Below are 19,899 nucleotides of genomic sequence, written 5' to 3'. Positions count from 1 at the left end.
GGCAGGGCAGCTTTAAACCACTCATCAGTGATTAGGCACACAAACTTAAATTGTTTGGTAAAAATTGTTTTCAATTGCTCTTTAGGTCTCCTTAGGCAGAGGGTTCACTTTCTTATTTTTACACTTTCTGTCATTGTTTGCATGCTATCCTCTTTAAAATATGAAAACCTATAAATGTATAGGTGGTTTTAGTTAAAGCAGACACTGTTTTTTTCATCTGTGTGATTTTGACAAAGATCAGCTCACATTTTATGGTGATTTTATGCAGAAATTTGAGAAATTCCAAAAGGTTCAGATACTTTTTCATACCACTGTATATTCTATCTATACATACAGTATTTACTTTTATGCTTGCTTGTTTGGAAATGTTTCCATCTGAAGTTGTAATTGCTCCCTTTCAACTAAAATGGAAAGAATATGAAACAACAAATAAACTAAAACATCATTTCAAAACTTATACACTGCAAATTTATAACGTCTTAAACTGATTATTTTTCTTGAATGTATTCAAATAAGTTTCTCCATCTTGTTTTGAGTATTAAAGACTAGTCAACAGATTAGCAAGTCAGATTTTTCCGCTTACTTTCAGTAAATATTACTATTTGTTCTTACTAAGCCCATACATCTAAAAGTTTTTCACCTAAATTATGAAAAAAATATATATTTCAAATACATGTTTTGAACCTTATCTATTCTTGAATTAAGAACATTTCTGACATTTCAAAGCTTTATTGTTAAAATAAGGCTGTTAAATTTATTTTCAGGTAGATTTCTTGAAATAAGAAAAAATAGCTAAGTGAGTAAAATTTACTTGAAGCACTGGCAGATCATTTCACATATTTTTATTAGATTTAAAATTAAAACAAGGGAATTTAACTAGTTTTAAAGGGAACCTCGGACTTAAAGACTTGTAGGCTCTAATAAACCACAATTGTTCTCTTTTTGTTCTCTTAAAACACATAAAATATTGCCTTTGATTTAAAAATCTATAATATTTGGTACAGGGTGCAATGTTTAAGCGCGCAATGGACACTCGGGGTAATGTGGTATTTTGTCAGTGTTACTAGGCGAACAGTACCGGTGTCCTGCAATTCCTTTTACGCAGCAAGGTGTCCAAACATGTGCACATTGGTTATTAGCGGCGAGTACTTACCATATGTGTTTTTATTCAGTCTTTTAATACCTTTTCATTGCCTCAAAATACTTTTTGTATGTGTTTCCCTCTCATACTTTAAAGCTAGATGTGGGAATCTTGCGGCCCCTCAAGATTCGGTTACGATACAGAGGCTACAATTAGATTATAAATTGATTATTGAGGCCCCCCGGCTATTAGCTGCTTTTAATGTTTTGTACAATAGTTACAAAAATAGTACAAAAATCCTCTCAGGCTTAAATAAACTAATATTTCAGTATCAAGTTAACAGCTCAAAACAGTAAATAGAATAAGTCACCATTCTGTATCCACAGCTTTAAACTACATTCAATTAATTTATGTTGTGAATCAACCGTTAAAGTTGTAAAATTGCTCCCGTTATTACATAATTTCCCTTATGTCTACTTCCGACAAGTTTTTAAAACTGTTTCATCATTTAAAGTAGGATTGAAGTCAAGATTTTGCCGACTTAGGAATATTTTGGATAAAGAGTTAATTAGGTTCGCTTGGAAGGTTCGCTACAACGGAGCCTTCCTGAGAAAATAAAAATGGCAGCTGTTTACTAACGCTGGCGAGTCTGTCATTTCTCATCAAGTTTTCTATACATGTGCTAACGCCGCCGAGTCTGTCATTTCGCATCTAGGTCTATATACATGTGATATCTACCGTAGCATTATGTGGGCGTAGTTTGTAGCAACTGGGCGTTGTTTGTAGCAGCTGTCGGCTGCATTATGGTATTATTTTCTTATCTAGCGGCATTAGTTGTAATGTTTACTCTCGGTCCGTTCCTCATTGCGTCTCGAAGACCGCACTGACTGTTTTATTTTCGCTTTACTTAGCATATTTAAATAATTGGCATATGGATGTTTGTGAATCGTTCTCAAATCTTCTGCGGATGAAACGCGAATAATCTTGGAATCGGAAATTTCACAAACCTTTATTTATAGCATTGTGTTTTCTTGTGGTAACTTTAAAGCAGATTGTTGATCTGTTGACCACATTAGTCACGTAGCGTATTTAAACCACCCTTATTACTACGTTTAAGTAATTTCTTAAGGCATCTTTAGTATGTTCTGTCAGTATGCAACTAAACAAAACAAGCTGAAGCGCACGGTAGTACTTTGGGTGTCAAATTTGCCTCTTGTACGCCGTTTCACCGGTGTGACACATTTTGGCAGAACACAGTTTTTTTCCCTACTCTTGTCTCGTCTCATCCAGTCTTTCCTGTTCATTTTGCGTTTTCTGCTCGTTTTGTGAAATATCGACAGTGCTGTCATACTAATTAATATTCCTCTCGGGTTGTAATTGAAAGGGTTGAACAAAGGACATGTTTATGTCGCTAGAGTCATACTCTGGAAGCCCAGCAGCGTAAGCATGTGACTTCACCACCCTGAGACGTCAACAACAATGACGACCTACTAGTCAAACAAATTTTACAAATTGTATAAAAACGAAAACATCAAGAGGGGTTTTCATATCAAATTATTTTAACTCGCTATAACATTTATCTTTTAAGAACTACAAGTCTTTTAATCTGTGGATCCCTTTAAGGAGGTGTGTTTTGGCAGTGTAGCTGACAGACAGCAAGAAAATCATAACATTAAAAGACGAAGATTCAGTGCACACTCAATGAATGCAAAAACACACAGTATTGTGTTACTGCAAAATGATAAGCTCGAAAAGAGGTGCAAAGCAGTTGGGGAGTATTTTTATTGTGTGTGTGTGAGAATGAAACCAACTCTGAAACAACCTCTGTGGCATTGATAATTGTGAGTGTGGGCCTTTCCAAATTTGCAGAGCATCAATATTTTCTGTATTTAGAAATGCAGCTTAGTCATGTTTCTCAGCTTCACTGCAGACATACGGCATACACGCATTGATAAATTATTGTTCATCTTATATTAAGAAAGGAAAAAAAAAAAACGACAAGACCTTATGAAACTGGAATTTATCTGAATGTGAATTGACAAACCTATAAAGCTTCCTTGAGAATGTCCTTTGGACACATAAGACAAAAAAGAGAGCCCCCCCCCCACCTCCCCACACACACTTTTGCCATATCAACTCTGACTTAACAGATGGAAATAAAGTATACTTTTTTTGAGTGCTTTGTCACATTCGTTCAACAGTATTGCCGCTATAGTTGTAGTGTTTACACTAGGATTTTTTTAAGCTGTGGTGGTGGGCTGCATCGGAGTAGGACTGCCTCACCATGTCGTGCCACGGCAAAATTACATCATATCATGACTTTTTTGTTTACCACATTTTGTTTCCCAAAAAGAACCATAAAAAAGATGTATTTGAATTATTTCATGAGCCAGGCTAATGTCGTAGCTCTCAGCTACGGTTCATGTACGTAAAATGCGTAGCTGATTACAGTTACATTACCCTACGTAATAATAAGACTGTTTTTTCTCGTAGCAATAGTATGACTTACATTTCGTAGTCCTTCTTTTTCCTTTTATTTGGCCCTAATATGTGCTACATTAACACAACAATAATAGTACTTCTGTTAATGGACCAATGGTGTACGTTTTGCATAGGGACATTAGGGGACACTAGGAACTTTTCAGAATGCTCAAATTGTCCACACCAATTTTTAAGCAAACTTTTTGCATTATATAATGAGTTCACTTATAGAGGTCATTTAGATTGTCTTCACATATATTGTAATAATTTATATATATACATATATTATGTATATAATTTACCCTATCATTATTAAGTGAATGACTTTCCTTATGTTCAGACTTACACTGACACCCCCCCCCCCCCCCCCCCAACGCACGATTGGCAGTTGACTATTCCCCTTGACTATTCCGAATTCCCTTGTTTTCAATCTACTAGAAATAACGGAATTTATCTGCCAGTGCTTTAAGTAAATTTTACTCAGATTTCTTGAAATAAGATTATTTTCAGATAGCTATTTTTTTTAACACTTATTTTAAGCAAAAACATTTTTTTTTTTTTTTTTCGTCATGAATGTTCTGAATTCAACAAGTGATATTGTTCAAAACATTATTTGAAAGCATTTTTCCCCTTGATCTTGGTGAAAATTGACCAACCTTTAGATGTATGGGCTTAATAAGAACAAATGGTAATATTTACCTAAAGTAAATTGAATAATCTGACCCATTAATCTGTTAACTAGTCTTTAACACTCAAAACAAGATGGAGAAAATTATTCTAATACATTTCAGAAAAATCATCGTATTAAAACGTTCTAAATTTGCAGTGTGAAAGTTGGTACGTCAATACAGATTTATTTTTGGATTGATCATTTAGCCTATCAATTAATTAGGTTCAAATTGTTGGTGTTCACCCAATTAAATTCAATGAAAAAAATAGTAACAACAACAACAAAAACTACAAAAAAAGACAGTACAGTACATGTTGTATTTGTTAACATAAAGTGTACCTTAACTGCACATGTTTAAATTTTCAAATGTGCCGGAAAGTGGGCAGCTAGTGGAGGGTGCCCTCTGCTGTCATTTGAAAGCAAAGAAATGAGCAAGGGGTGGGTGTTCAAGTACTGCCCAGGCACCCTGCTCCAACAGATTCTGACACAAAATTGCTCTTTTCAAACAACATCAACCAAAAAAGTCTTCCTCACAGTTCTGAACTTTGGGGTTTCAAAGCTTTGCCCTGGCATTGCATGTTCGTACAGTGTTCTTACAGTGCATGTATGTCTGGTAGGTTAAATGAAGACTCTTCAAATTGTCCACAACCAAATGTTGATTGTCGTTTAAATGGCAACCAATTCAGGGCGTGCTGCAGGCTCCATTTTACCTCCAACAACAACCACTCTATACTGTATGGAATAGATATTTGGGGTGTGCAAGAACTGTATATTTACTGCATAAAAATTACAGTACCTAGTTTGTAAACCTGTATGACAACTAGACAAAGGTAGACAGATATATCAATAGAAATATTAATTGTATGATGACAACTGGACAAAGGTAGAGAGATATATCAATAGAAATAAATAATGTATAATAACAAAAATTAAATTAAAAAAAAAACCTTGGGCAGCATTGGTGGATGGGTCGTTGGCACCTCAGCCATACAGTTTTAGGTTTTATTACTGTCTGGAGTGGAGTCTGGAGTTAATTCCAAAAACATATATGTTCCATTAAAGCAAAAGCTCCCTGATTGTCCAATGTCTGAATAGGAGTATGAACTCCCGATAATAGTGGGTGTGGTGAAAGAATGGCGAGGGCGGGTACTTGCATAATAAGGCATGATGTGACATCACACAGTGACTAATTTTACAAATACAGCAATAAACCATCATATAAATAGAACATGCAAAATGCACATAAAACGCTTGACCGTTATGGCAGCTTGCTACAGTATTTAGCGGCTATGTGGGAAACTAATGTTGGGGCCTTCGTTTTCCATGAAGCTTCTTTTCAAACTGATGGGAATGAGAAGAAAGTGGAAAGAAAAAGTGCACCAGAAGATAAAAAATAAAAGAAAAATATTAATGCTGTGTCAAACTGTCAATGCTTTGATGCGGGTGGAAATGAGGTTTACTGATGTGTACTGACATCTAACACAAATGATGGGAGCACCACTGTACTGTAATTACAAGGTACCATCTTGTGTCTAACCTCTTAGTGACACGTCAGTAAACCTGACTGAACATTACTATTGTAAATACTCGCTTATGCTCAAAATTCTCTTATTGGAAACTTATTGTCATCTTTACTGCCACTTTGTCTCACTCCGTTGCAAGTTATAGGCAATTACTCTACTTTTAATGCAACTTGATGCAGTTAGTCACACTTACACGTTTTCCACATGAAGTTATTTCGATGATGCATTTTAATCAGGATGTGTAACCTTTTAATTGCAAATTGGACAGATTATCTGTGTGGAAATCACTTTTGATAAAGCCTCATTCAATTTAATGATGCCACATAATACAAATAGTCTAAAAAGAAGTGACAAATGTTTGCCAGTAGGTGTCAGTGTTGCTCCATGCTTTTTATCCAGCCCCAAGTGGACCTTTTGGTAAATACCACAATGTTCTGTCTGAACAAAACAGCCACACACGCATACAGTTGTGTGGCTTTTCACCGAGTACTCTTCCCACATTGCAAAAACATGTATGTCAGGTCAATTGTATTTTTATCCATTGGTGTGAATGTCTCCATTTGTCTTTGTCACTTGCTGTTGCCTGGTGATGAGTCTGGGATGTACTCTGCCTCTCAGCCCATCACAATGAACTGGTTTGACCCTAACGAGGACACTCTCAGTTAGAAAAATAATGTTGCAATTAAAAGGTTCTTATGCCATGTTTGATATTTCAAATGACTTGACTATTCTAGGCAGCACAGTTGGACAAGTGGCTGCTCACTCACATCACAGTTCTAAGGTTGATGGTTTGAATCCGGGGATGTTTTGAACAGGGTGTTTTCTCTTAGGTTGGCCAAGGGTTTTGTACAATTTGAAATCTATACGTTTCCAAGCAGACATCAAAATGGTGTCGTGCATCACAAGGTTACCTTGATTAACATAATTACTCTGTCATATACAAAATTGTACTGTAAAATTGCCTGACATAGGTATGGTAATTTATTATAATTTGTTAGAAAACACATGAATCACATCCTGCTGCAAACAGTTTGACAGTGTGCTAATTACTGTGTCTCATCAGTCCTCTGTGTCACATGCACAAATCCCAAGGAACATCCTGATTGGCCAGGATATGTACCAGACTGTTTTTTTCCCCAGCCGATTAGAGGGGGATGCATCTGTGTGCACATTGCTGACAGGGTTCTACATTGATAGGATGCTTCAAATCAGATGTATAGTCATGTTATAATACTTATCACTTCTCTCCGAAGGAATTGGATTATTTCTTTCCTCCCCGTCTAATTTCATTTTTCGTGTGAATATTTCCATAAACCTATTTATAACCTTATAAATCCTTTTAGCTGCTTGTCCCTGATCATGGTTCACCCCCGTGAGTTGTGCTGCATCAGCTGCTGGAGTTTGCTTTAACGCCACTCATCATTTCCCCTCTTTTATGTCGTACACACCTGTTTTCGCCACTTCTTAATTGCGCCATCTGAGAGTGCTTGGTCAGGTGTTACCACTGACTCTGCACATCACTCCACTTTTCATGCATGATACAGCAAGCAAAATAGCATGGTGGAAGAGTGGTTAGCACGTCCGCCTCACATTTCCTCAAGTGTGGAGTTTGCATGTTCTCCTTGTGCACGCGTGGATTTTCTCCAGGTGCTCCGGTTTCTTCCCACATCCCAAAAACATACATTGTAAGCTGATTGGACACTAAATTCTCCATAGGTGTGATTGTGAGTGTGAATAGTTGTTTGTCTATATGCGCCCTATAATTGAATGGCAACAAGTTAAGAGTGTACACACCTGCTCATAGTTAGCTTGGATAGGCTTGAAGGGAAATTGTATTTCTGCTAACATGCTAATCGAGAATCGTTTACATGCCTGCTTCTATTGTTTTGGTACAAAATAAAGATATTAAAACTAGGGCTGTCAAATTTATCGCGTTAACAGGTGGTAATTTAAAAAAAAAAAATTAATCACGTTAAAATATTTAACACATTTAACGTATGCGCGGAACGACCCACTCACGTATTGCCGCAAACAGACTACATTGGTGCCGTTTTTCGTATATTGAGAGCTAAGTGGCAGAGACAAGCGAGTGGAGTGGACACAGGCCGTGCTATTTATTGGCAAAAGCTTTAGAATCTCTTCCACAACAATTATAACTCTTGTGGCGAACAACGTGGGGAAGAATGATAGGAGATGATCTTTTTCTTAATGCCCTCTATTGTACTCAACGCAGAGAAGATAAACCATTTGCAGCCACCACTGACAGTCATGGTTGCCCAACTGCCCATGATGCATTTGGGCAACCTCTATTCAAACATTTCGTTTAGCTCAACAAATACACTAAATGGTAATATTTAGTCACAATATACAAACTCACTTATCTTTATCTTTTAAGAGTTACAAGTCTTTCTATCGTGGATCCCTTTCACAGAAAGAATGTTAATAATGTTAATGCCATCTTGTGGATTTATTGTTATAAAAAACAAATACAGTACTTATGTACAGTATGTTGAATTTATATATCCGTCTTGTCTTATCTTTTCATTCCAACAATAATTTACAGAAAAAATATGTCATATTTCAGAGATGGTCTGAATTGCGATTAATTACGATTAATTAATTTTTAAGCTGTGATTAACTCGATTAAAAACTTTAATCGTTTTATAGCCCTAATTAAAACCATAGAGTAACCAACAATAAAATACATCTAAAATATGAATGCATGTGAAAGAATGTTTTTGTGGGGCCTTTATGCCGGAAATGAATGACTAAAGTCCCTTTCACATACACCGAAACACCGTTAAAATCCCGGGATTTAAACGGGCGGCCCTTGTATGTGAAAGCAATTTCCCGGGTCGACTGACACGGAGATTACGCAGACATTTCACAGGTCGCGTCTTAGTATAATGTCCGGGAAAGTTCCGGGACAAGGTGTATGTGAAAGCAAGCATTAAATTCCCACGTCATAGCACGATGGCTGATGACGTAAATATCATGGTGGGCCAATCGTCACTTCCTCTTTCTTCGCAGTAAGACAAAAAGCCGGAAACAAAAATTGCAATCATCAACAAAGCAAGCTGGAAATAGCTAAATTAAAATAAAAACATAACAAAATTAAATTGCTACTGGATCGTAGAGCCAGGGAAGAGAGTCCATCGTCCACCTTTGGAAATGTGTGGTTTATTTTGTTGCCGATGTTAGGGTCCGCAACTGTGGAAACAAGGCTGTACCTCAAATCAAAAAACAACGGAGGGACGCGTTCAAGGGTTTATTAGAAAGCTAGTTTACCTAGAAAGCTAAGTGAATTCCTGCTCAAATTTCTTCCAAATTTCAAATTTACTACAAATATTTTGCCTTTTGCTGTTGATTTTCACGTTAAATGAAATGATACTTTATTTTAATTTCACAATTTTCCTTTTGTTGTTTTCTTGTCTACCTACCATCACATACTATTTTCATGGCCAGTGGCGGACTTGGCAATTTTGGGGCCTAAGGCGAACATATCCAGGGGCCCTCTTCATGGGTCAGGGGTTAAAAAGGTGAGATGGGTGTGGAGGAAATATGTCATGGTACACTAGGGCTGTCCTAAACGACAAATTTTCTCCTGACTAGTCAGCTGACTAGTTTTACGATTAATCGACTAATCTAATAATTTTCTTTTTTTTTACTAGTTTAGCAATGACATTTTTGTTGACACTTATTAATTTACAAAACTATTTTGGAACACTTACATTCTTTATTAAAGTACAAATTATCATGTAAATAACAATAAGTGATCAAAAATAAACAATGAGGTTAAATGCTGATAGCATTTACTAGTGCAAAAGAATGGAAAGTAAACAGATTCAGAACACTGACCTTGCCTTTCCAACATTATTCAAAACAATTCTTAAAAAAAATTCTGGCAATATTATTATGGTATACTACTATATATAATAGTAGTATAATAATTATAATAATTATTCATTGCCAATCATATTTGTCATCAGGAGTGTCATTTGAAAGCTATTCTTAGTGTAGAATCTGTATTATGTAGTATTTACTCAACATATTATAATATTAATTCTGAAGTATGTGGGATTAACTCCAGAAATCATTATTTATATGACGAACATGAGGTGCTTTTGCTGTTTACCAGCTGTTGAGTGTTATTGTATGACTGATTGGAACTGTACTACATTGTTTCGCCACAGGGTGTGCTGTCGTGTATTTTATGTTCGGTGTGAAGAAGATGAAGAAAGTTAAAAGAGGCATTAGAGGCCTGTTCTCAACTTCTCCCTCACAGCACTTTGGCTCTCATGGAGAGCACGTTCGCTCATGTGTTCGAAATAAACGATAGCAGACGTGCAAAGTAGCAAGTGAGCTGTAAAAATAGCGAGCTTAGTGGCGTGAAAACCGCGGGAGAGCTAAGTGAAGCTAACGAACAGCTAAGCGATGCTAAACGGCGCTAAATGAAGCTAAGCGACTGATACTCAGTCCGTCGTCGTGGAACAGTCCATTGTAGTGTGTGTGTGTGGGGGGGGGGGTTTAAAATAAATGCAGCATTCAAATGGCTTTCTTTTTTGTTTTGTTATTTGTTTGTTTGGTATGCTGACGTAATTATACATGACGAATAGTTGGGGGTGCTGCTGGCTCTGGCTCCGGTGGCCCAAGCCGTTGCTCGTTGGGGCAAGGGCAGCTGGTTGGGGGCCCCCTACTGGCTGTGGGCCTGCATAGTAGATCCGCCTATGTTCATGACGTAAAAAGACAATTTTTAATTTTTTTTTTTAAATTATCACACTGTCTGTAGGTCTATTACTGTTACTTCCTCATACCAAGTGCCAGTCAACCTTCCTTTGAGCAAACCAATCTCTCCTCCCATTAGAATGAGGGCTCACAGTTGAAAGAAATGGAATAAAGCCTCTAAATTGAGCGCAAACCATTCCAAAACCTGGTTTAAAACGCGACTTTGCCTAGATTTAGTCAGCGTACAAAACAGGGCTCTGCGTTTCTTAACCTTCACCGAACCCGTGAAGCTTACTCACCGAACCCCTGGGGTTCGATTGAACCCCAGTTAAGAACCACTGCTTTCGGAACTTCCAAAATATAACAAATCACTGGGACCAGAAAGGTTGAAATTGCTATTACAAAAAAAAAAAAAAAAAAACATTTCTATAACTTGCTCATGTTCATGCTGCTGGAAACTTTTATTGGGGATCTAGCATTTTCTTACATTTAGTTTCACAAGTGAATCCAGTCCATAAAGAGCTATGGGAAGTAATGGTACAAATAAAAAGCCCATGCTAGTTACAGTATAAGAGGTGAGGATAAAGTTCTAAAGATCACTTGATGCAATGACAAAAATGCACCTTAATACATAACTGATTTACATTTTGAGTTATTTATATCTTTCTTGAAGGGAGAAATATATATTTTTTTGCACAGTTCAGGCATTATCTTGCTAGATGACAAGATTAAGCAAAACTGCTGCAGTGCAACAAAACAAATATAGCACAGAATTGATTGGTCGCATCAGCACATACCAAAATGATGTTACGCTTTTATTATTTTGAATTGCATTCCAGTTGCAGTTTTTCTCCCCGAATTGAGCTTGCTGCAGCCCTTCTCAGGCTTTAACAGTAAAGCTAATAAAAGGATGATCGATGGATGGTACTTTGGTCAACAAAATCCAAGTGAACGTTATGTTACCTGAAACAGTTTAGCTGATTTGTTTGGTGGCCACCAAGGTTCTGCTTTTGCAGCACCTTGTGATGGAAGGGATGGCAACATTCATCAATTGTGGCTTTCATCCAGGCGCGTTGGCGTGTCGTGCTTACCGTGTGAATAAGGTGATATGCACAAAAAGACTCTGCCTGAATATGGGAGGCAGTTGCAATCTGTCATTTTAATGTCACAGGTGATGAGTTTTATGGACTTTCAAGGGTATTGCGATCCTGCGTTTTCATTAATTACTCTGTCAGTGTTATTAAGATACATGGACCCCTCTTTTTGTTTTTGTCAGGGAAAGAGTGAGGAAGAATGATAATATTTCTCATTTTCTTACTGTATACCATGCAATATTTCTGCAGGCACATTTGTCTTCATTCAGGATGAATGTTTTTTACAAAGTTGTATTCATGATTTTTAAGACAAGTATAGTCTATGTTTTTGTCATGATGCTTTTCACATTATCATATTAGCTGTCAGACACAATCCGTGTAAAGATTTAATCTTCCTCATGGCAGTGGCCCAGGCAAAGACAAAAACCTGTCCAAAGACTACGAATATCACTCACTCAACTTTTCTTAACGTATTAAAATTTTTTGTTTTTTTTACAGTGAATTGATGTTTACATGCCTGGTGACCAGTCCAGAGTTTACTCTTCCTCTTGCCCAGTGTTAGCAGGGATAGGAAACCCTCGTCAGCATAAGCAAGTCAGATAAAGAATGGATCGATGGAAGCAAAATTGCATTTTGAAAGTGTATCTTAGAGCACTTTATTACTGAAGCATTCTAAAAGGCCTAATTGATAGGTCACAAATTTAGATGTGGATTAATTACTAACTGTAATACAAACTGAAGTTCTACTATTAAATCACATTTATAAATTGTGTCATCAGTAACAATACTAGCCTAAATGACTGTATACCAGGGGCCGGGAGCCTATGGCTCACGAGCCAACACTGGCTCTTTTGACGGCTGCATCTGACTCGCAGACAAATCTTTACACTACTATACTCCTTTGCGCATTGCGCGAAACAGCGACAGTCACCGGTCATACGCTGGTGTTGTGCAGTAATGAACAGACGTGACTTTTGCGGAGTATGTTAACTATTTTAATGCTCCGACAACATTCCCGCACTTCGCACAAGATATCATCAAATAGCAACCTAGATGTGCTACGTTAGATCCCCCCTAAGTCTTATGCCATTGGCTGCGTGAGCCTAAGGTGATCATGGGACAAGTAGTCCGTATACTACAACTGGCGACTAGAAAGCTGGTTTGTAGTAATTTCAGTGGGAAAGTGGTAAACATACGTGTCTTTGTGTCTATCTATTTATTAATCTATCGACCACATAGGCAACACGGATGAGGCAGAGACACTGTTCAAGTGGGGTTGCTGTATTTTGCTGCCGAAAATAGCGGCCTATGTGCGCGTGTGCTTGAGATCACGAAGTAAACTTGTTTGTTTCGTTTTCCGTGTTGTCATCTAATTTTAGAAACCCTTTTGAGAAGATGGCAAAACGAAAAGAGGAGTACCGTACTTTTCAGCAGGACATAATTGCGACACGTTTTTTTTTTTGACTCGCTTTGGATGAGTCAACAGACGTAAGCTATTAAACACAGTTCAGCGTGATTGCAAGGTTTTGACTATGAAAGGGACAACAAGATGGGGAGGATTTATTCAAGTCCTTCTCTGAGTTCGGGTAAAGAAAAAAAATCTACCGATGGATACACTTGTTTCGGTGTGCACTGATGGTGCTCCGTACATAAGTTTCTCAACGCCTGCATTAAGCTTACCTACAAAGCCATCAGCAAAACCATGCAGCACCAGAAGTCGCGTTAATGGTAAGAAATACTCAAATTGATTAGCAGGAGTATAACTATGTTTTTAAAAATATTTTTGAGACTTATTGTACTTTAAAAGTGTTGAAATTACACAAAATGCACACGTTACTTATATTTTCTTTTGTTACATATTGTATGGCTCTCATGGAATTATATTTAAAAATAGGTGGTGTTCATGGCTCTCTCAGCCAAAAAGGTTCCTGACTCTTGCTGTATAGACCCTACCCACCGACGTCACAAAATCACGTGCTCGCTGTATGGTTCCGCCCCCTTGTCCGTCATTTTGTGTCTGTATTATCAATGGTCTCAATTGATCGAGCAATTTATAATGCATTTCATGGAAGACCCGGTGCTTTCGGATGCCGTAAACTCACTTTATGCGTTGCATAAAAGGCGTTATGTGGAAAAGCTTCAGTTTATCCATTCGCCAGATCCATATTTGATGCCTAAATCGATATTTTTCGACCCGCTGTCTCCGCCGTATTTGCCTGACATCTGCTAGCTACCCTGAACTGTACAACTATCTTGTCCACACAAAATCAGCCTATTCTCACGAAAGTTTGAAAAACTTTAAGAGCTTGGAGGCTTATAAATACTTCGTTGCTGGTTGGGTGAAACAGGTTCTCGTCCACGAAAATTCGGCAGGAATCTATCTTGTGCTTGGAAAGGTGAGTTACGAAATTGTCAATTCAAAATCTTTTGTTATTGCTAACATCCACTGTCAAGTCTAATGTATTTCATGTCGTTTGTCAATGGAGTTAGGGCTTTTAATGTTTATATGGTTTAGCGATACATAGGTGTATGTTGTCGGCGATTAGCCTAGCAATGATCTTAATTGTGGTTGTCAGCCCCAAACCCTCTAAATATATATTAAGTGCATCTTACCAGATATAAAATGACTACTACATAATCTGTGGTAATCGTTTGGAGCCCAGTTTTCTCGTCGAATTGCAGCAGCCCATCTCACTCTCTTCTCTCCGGGTCTCTCGGAATCCGGTAGAACTTCAAGTCTCTCCGTCTTCTCCGTCTATCTTCTCTGTTATTGCAACCGACCGCCACACACGCCTTCACCAATTTGATTATTAATGTTAACGAGCAGAAAAACACGTCGTAAATAGGAGGAATGTACGTAGCCGTAACAGGGCAACATGATGTGTTGACGGACAATTGGGCGGCACCAGTCAGGAGGAAGGAGTTGTGACGTCACGTGGGTAGGGTCTATACCCTGGGTGATAGTAACCTTTTGACACTAAAATATATTGTCTTCTTTTTATTATTATTATTTTTTGTTTTTAAACTTGTTGCAGTGCTGCAGCGCTAATGCAGCCCAGGGCGCCTGCCGATGTTGCCTGTATAAAAAAACAAAACAAAAATGCAACAAAGTGTCATATAGACCCTACCCACGTGACTTCACAACTCCGCTCTCCTGAATGGTACCGCCCAATTGTCCGTCAAAACATAGTGTTAACCTGTTACGGCTACGTACATTCCTCCTATTTACGGCGTGTTTTTCTGTTCCTTAACATTAATAATCAAAATGGTGAAGGCGTGTGTGGCTGTTGGTTGCACTAACAGAGAAGATGGAAGGAGAGACTTGAAGTTTTACCGTATTCCGAGGGATCCAAAGAGGAGCGCGAAATGGACGGCTGCAATTCGACGTGAAAACTGGGCACCAAAAAATCACCACAGACTATGTAGTAGTCATTTTATATCGGGTAAGATGCATTTAAGATATACTTAGAGGGTTTTGGGCTGACAAATAACCACAATTAAGATCATTGCTAGGCTAATCGCCGATAACATACACAAATGTATGTAGTGAGAGTGCTATCGCTAAACCATATAAACATTGAAAGCCTTAACTCCATTGACAAACGACATGAAATACATTAGACTTGACAGTGGATGTTAGCAATAACAAAAGATTTTGAATTGAAAATTTCGTAACTCACCTTTCCAAGCACAAGATAGATTCCTACCGAATTTTCGTGGACGAGGACCTGTTTCACCCAACCAGCAACGAAGTATTTATAAGCCTCCAAGCTCTTGAAGTTTTTCAAATTTTCGTGAGAATAGGCTGATTTTGTGTGGACAAGATAATTGTAAATATCAGCGTAGCAGATGTCAGGCAGACAGGGCGAAGACAGTGGGTCGAAAAACATCGATTTGGGCATCAAATATGGATCTGGCGACTGTATAGAATGAAGCTTTTCCACATAACGCCTTTTATGCAACACATCCAGTGAGTTTACGGCATCAGAAAGCACCGGGTCTTCCATGAAATGCATTTTAAATTCCTCGATCAATTGAAACCAATGCTAATACAGAGACAAAATGACGGACAAGTGGGCGGAACCATAAAGCGAGCACGTGGTTTTGTGACATCGGTGGGTAGGGTCTATACAGTGTTGCCATTATCACGCTACTTTTTTAGTAACTCGTTACCGTAATCTGATTACTTTCTTCATTAACGAGTAATCTAACATGTTCATTTTTCCAAACCAGTAATCAGATCAAAGTTGGTTTCTTTAGTGTCTCTTGTTACTATTTTGTTATTGGCTTATAATGTATCAAGAAAGAAGAATATTTTAGTCATGTACGAAGAACATTTTGAAAAGAAAATGCTTGAAAGGTTTGCGTTACATGTTCGTTTCCATGGTAACTGCTCAGTTACCTCTTGTTTTGATCCCGAGTCACACACGCCAACTGTTTTGGGACTGTGAAAGGTGTGTGCCAACTTGGATGCACATTTGAGTCGAGTGCAGCCACTTCTTGAGATGTGCGAGGGAATGTTGATCTGTGTCTGTCCATGACTGAACGTATTTTTCCTTCATTCTGGAGGATTCCAGTGATATGTTGGACCCCCTACATGCACAACTGTTTCGTAGCTTTCCCATTGCAACGCCAGGTAGTCATTGCTCCTGGTTAGCAAGCATTGTTTCCATCATATTCGCGTTGCACATTTATGTCGTGAGGTGATGTGTTCGTTTAGCATCTTCAGGATGTGTTGTAAGTCCGATTGAGTGTAAAGTGCTTAGTTGCCACCACAATTTGTGGCCAAATTGAATGTGTGTGTGTGTACGGCGTACTTCCGGATTGTGCGCGTGCATCTGTGCCCGCCCCCACTTTTGTATTTGTTGCACTGTGCAATTCATTTGTGTGTTGTTGATTACTGTGTAGTCAATTTGCATTGTTTTACATTGGCATTGATATGCCATCAACCCTGAAACACTAACCCAAAGTTCTGAATTTTTGACATTTGGCTTAATCTTTGAGGTAGCGGGGGTTTAATTAGTCGGTGGAGTTGATTACAAATTTCATGCATTTTGTCAGTTATTTGTTAGTTTCAGGGCTCCGGAGTAGCTCAGCTAGCGCGACTCAATGGTGGTTGAAATCAACTCCATTGAGTAATTAAACCTCCGCTAACTCGAAGATTAAGCCATATGTGAAAAATTCTGATCTCAATTATCGGAGAGTCAATTAAATGCGATTACATTATTCTGTTGTCATTCTTATATTGAGGGGGCACAGGGAGAAAAATGGTAAAAAGTAACTGTTAAATTACTTTTAAAGCAACTTAGTTACTTTGATAATAATCAGTAATTAAATTACTTATTCAAGTAATCTGTGACAACAATGGTCATATATGTTTTCCAGTTGATTAGGGACGAAAAATAATTTATAATAAACAATGAGTTAATTCTGCAGTTAATTCTCCAGTTAAAATTACATGCAATACAATACAATACAATTTTTTTTATTTTTTTTTTTATCAGTGTAATACACAGTTGTTTGGAAATGGTTGTGTTCAAGAAACACATCATAAAGGAATCTGTGAGGGTCAGAGCAAAATCTGTTATGAACACGCACACTGCAGTCTGCCTCACTACAGGAATTTCATTCAGTGTGTCCAGCAGCAGTTTTTCCATCAGAGGTAATGAAATGTCACCACTGTAATAGAGCCGAGCGAGGACTGCATTAAGAAACAGTGCTTGTGTACACAAGAGCCACGCCAGCCAATGTTATCTCTATTCCACATTATAACGCATCTCTTTTCTTTGTGTGTTTCCAGATTTTTGTCGGAGAGGTGTCCATGTACGCCATGAAATCGACAAGGGAATCTCTCTTAGCCCAGGAGAAGACCATCGTAACTGGTGATTGCTGTTACCTCAACCCTCTTATTCGCCGTGTTATACGCTTCATAGGTAAGGATATTGTTTGTTCATTCTGAAAATTTCAAAGTTGTAAAGTCTTCACATCTGCACAATGACAGTTCAATTTTAAGTTACTGAAATCAGAGGAACTTGCTCTCTATACTTACACTGTTTGATTATGCGTAATAATGATATAATTCATGTAATAACTGGCAGTAATACTTTTTGTACTTCTACATCAAATGCAAAAACAATTTATAGATTAGGTCCAATTTGGATGATATTGTAATAGTTCATTATTGGCAAATGCACATCTCATGTTCTTGTTTTTCACACTAAACGCAATCTCCTAAATATTTTTAAAAAGAACATGCCGAATAAAAAAGTTGCAAATGAACTCCATAACACACCTAAATGTGCAAACGTGCAACAATGTGATAAGTTAACAAATGTCATTGTCAGACAAAAAGTATTTGTTGTCAACTTTGGTCAAGCAATATTTCAATAAATATTGTGACTCAGCATGAGAAGCCTCCGTGACCTTTGTTTGACATGATACATGACAAGATGGGTCATTTCTCTCCAGTGGCACATGGCCGGTCGATGCAGTGACAAATACGATGCTAGCAAGAAAATAAATAAAATTCGTTTGATGGCTGCCTTTTATGAGTCTCCTTTGGAAATTGGTCATTGAAGTCTACCTTTCTCTTCAAAGAAAAAATAAAACACTCAAATCAGCAAATAAGTGACATTCTCGTGAGTTTTCTACAATAAATGCGCAAACCAACTCCTTAAAATTGCGTCGCGACCCTTTTAAGTGTAATTGCACATCCACTAAAGTAAGTGGAAGTTGTGCTCTCGTTGTCGCAATGGTGCCAGGCTTTTTTACAACAAACAAGCGATATGAAGAGCGAAAATAGACCCTCAATCGAGAAGTTTCCGCAAAGGGTTGAAAAGAAAGGCTGCAATAGATGGAGATAATGAGACAAAAAAAAATGCACAAATGGCAAGAATTTTTGGACTATTAGACGCATAGGAGGATCTACTATTCAGGCGAAGTAGGCGATCACCTTAGGCCCCCAAGCAGTAGGGGGCCCCCAACCAGCTGCCCTTGGCCCAACGAGCAAGGGCTTGGGCCACCGGGGCCAGCAGCACCCCCAACTGTTCGTCATGTATAATTATGTCAGCATACCAAACAAACAAATAACAAAACAAAAAAGAAAGCAATTTGAATGCTGCATTTATATTATCTGTCCCCCACACACCAGCACTACAATGGACTGTTCCACGACGACGGACTGAGTATCAGTCGCTTAGCTTCATTTAGCGCTGTTTAGCTTCGCTTAGCTCCGTTAAGCATCACTGAGCTGTTCGTTAGCTTTACTTAGCTCTCCCGCGTTTTTCACGCCACTAAGCTTGCTATTTTTACAGCTCACTTGCTACTTTGCACGTCGGCTAATTAATTTTGAACACATGAGCAAATGTGCTCTCCATGAGAGCTAAAGTGCAGTGAGGGAGAAATTGAGAACAGGCCGCTAATGCCTCTTTTAACTTTCTTCTTCTTCACACCGAACATAAAATACACAACAGCACACCCTGTGGCGAAACAATGCAGTACAGTTCCAATCAGTCATACAATAACACTCAACAGCTGGTTAACAGCATTTAGCTAACGAAAAAAAAAATTCAATCTATTAGTGACAGCACAAGCAATGACAAAGAATGTTTTTTTAATGTGTGTAAAGCTTTCGGTTAGCGGTTTAGCGAACGTACCTCCGGTGAACATTTCAAAATAAAAGCACGTCATGTTCGTCATATAAATAACGATTTCTGGAGTTAATCCCACATAGTTCAGAATTAATATTATAATATGTAGAGTAAATACTACAGAATACAGATTCTACACTAAGAATAGCTTTCAAATGACACTCTTTATGACAAGTATGATTGGCAATGAATAATTATTATAATTATTATACTAATATTGTATATAGTAGTATACGATAATAATAATGCTAGATTTTTTTTTTTTTAATAATTGTTTTGAATAATGTTGGAAAGGCAAAGTCAGTGTTCTGAATGTTTATTTTCCATTCTTTTGCACTAGTAAATGCTATCAGCATTTAACCTCATTGTTTATTTGTGATTAATTATTGTTACATGGGTTAGGTTACATGATTATTTGTACTTTAATAAAGAACTTAAAAGGTTCACAGATCACAGTTCTCACTGTCATCTACGGTTATGAGCTGTGGGCCATGACAAGAACAAGAGTGCCAATACAAGCGTCCAAAATCAGTGTCCCCTGCAAGTGTCCCTTGGATAAAGCCATTTCCCTTCTGTATTGAGAGGGGCCAAATGAAGTGGCTCGTGCATCTTGTTCAGGATGCTTATTGAACACGTCCCTGGTAAGGTATTCTATGCATGTTCCACCGGGACAAAG

General features: G+C 37.9%; 1 protein-coding gene across 2 annotated transcripts in view; it reads left to right on the top strand.

Annotated features, from left to right (window-relative positions):
- The window catches only part of plppr1 (phospholipid phosphatase related 1), a 98,452-nt gene that overhangs the window by 51,363 nt on the left and 27,190 nt on the right, over positions 1-19,899 (top strand). For both annotated transcript variants that reach the window (XM_057818390.1, XM_057818391.1), the window contains exon 4: positions 17,375-17,507. In XM_057818390.1, the coding sequence (XP_057674373.1) occupies positions 17,375-17,507 (133 nt within the window). The remainder of the gene's footprint in view (positions 1-17,374; positions 17,508-19,899) is intronic.

This window comes from Corythoichthys intestinalis, chromosome 17 (assembly GCF_030265065.1).
Source record: "Corythoichthys intestinalis isolate RoL2023-P3 chromosome 17, ASM3026506v1, whole genome shotgun sequence".
Taxonomy (NCBI): Eukaryota; Metazoa; Chordata; class Actinopteri; order Syngnathiformes; family Syngnathidae; genus Corythoichthys; species Corythoichthys intestinalis.
The sequence above is the reverse complement of the archived record's forward strand: the minus strand, read 5'-3'. Positions and strand labels throughout refer to the sequence as shown.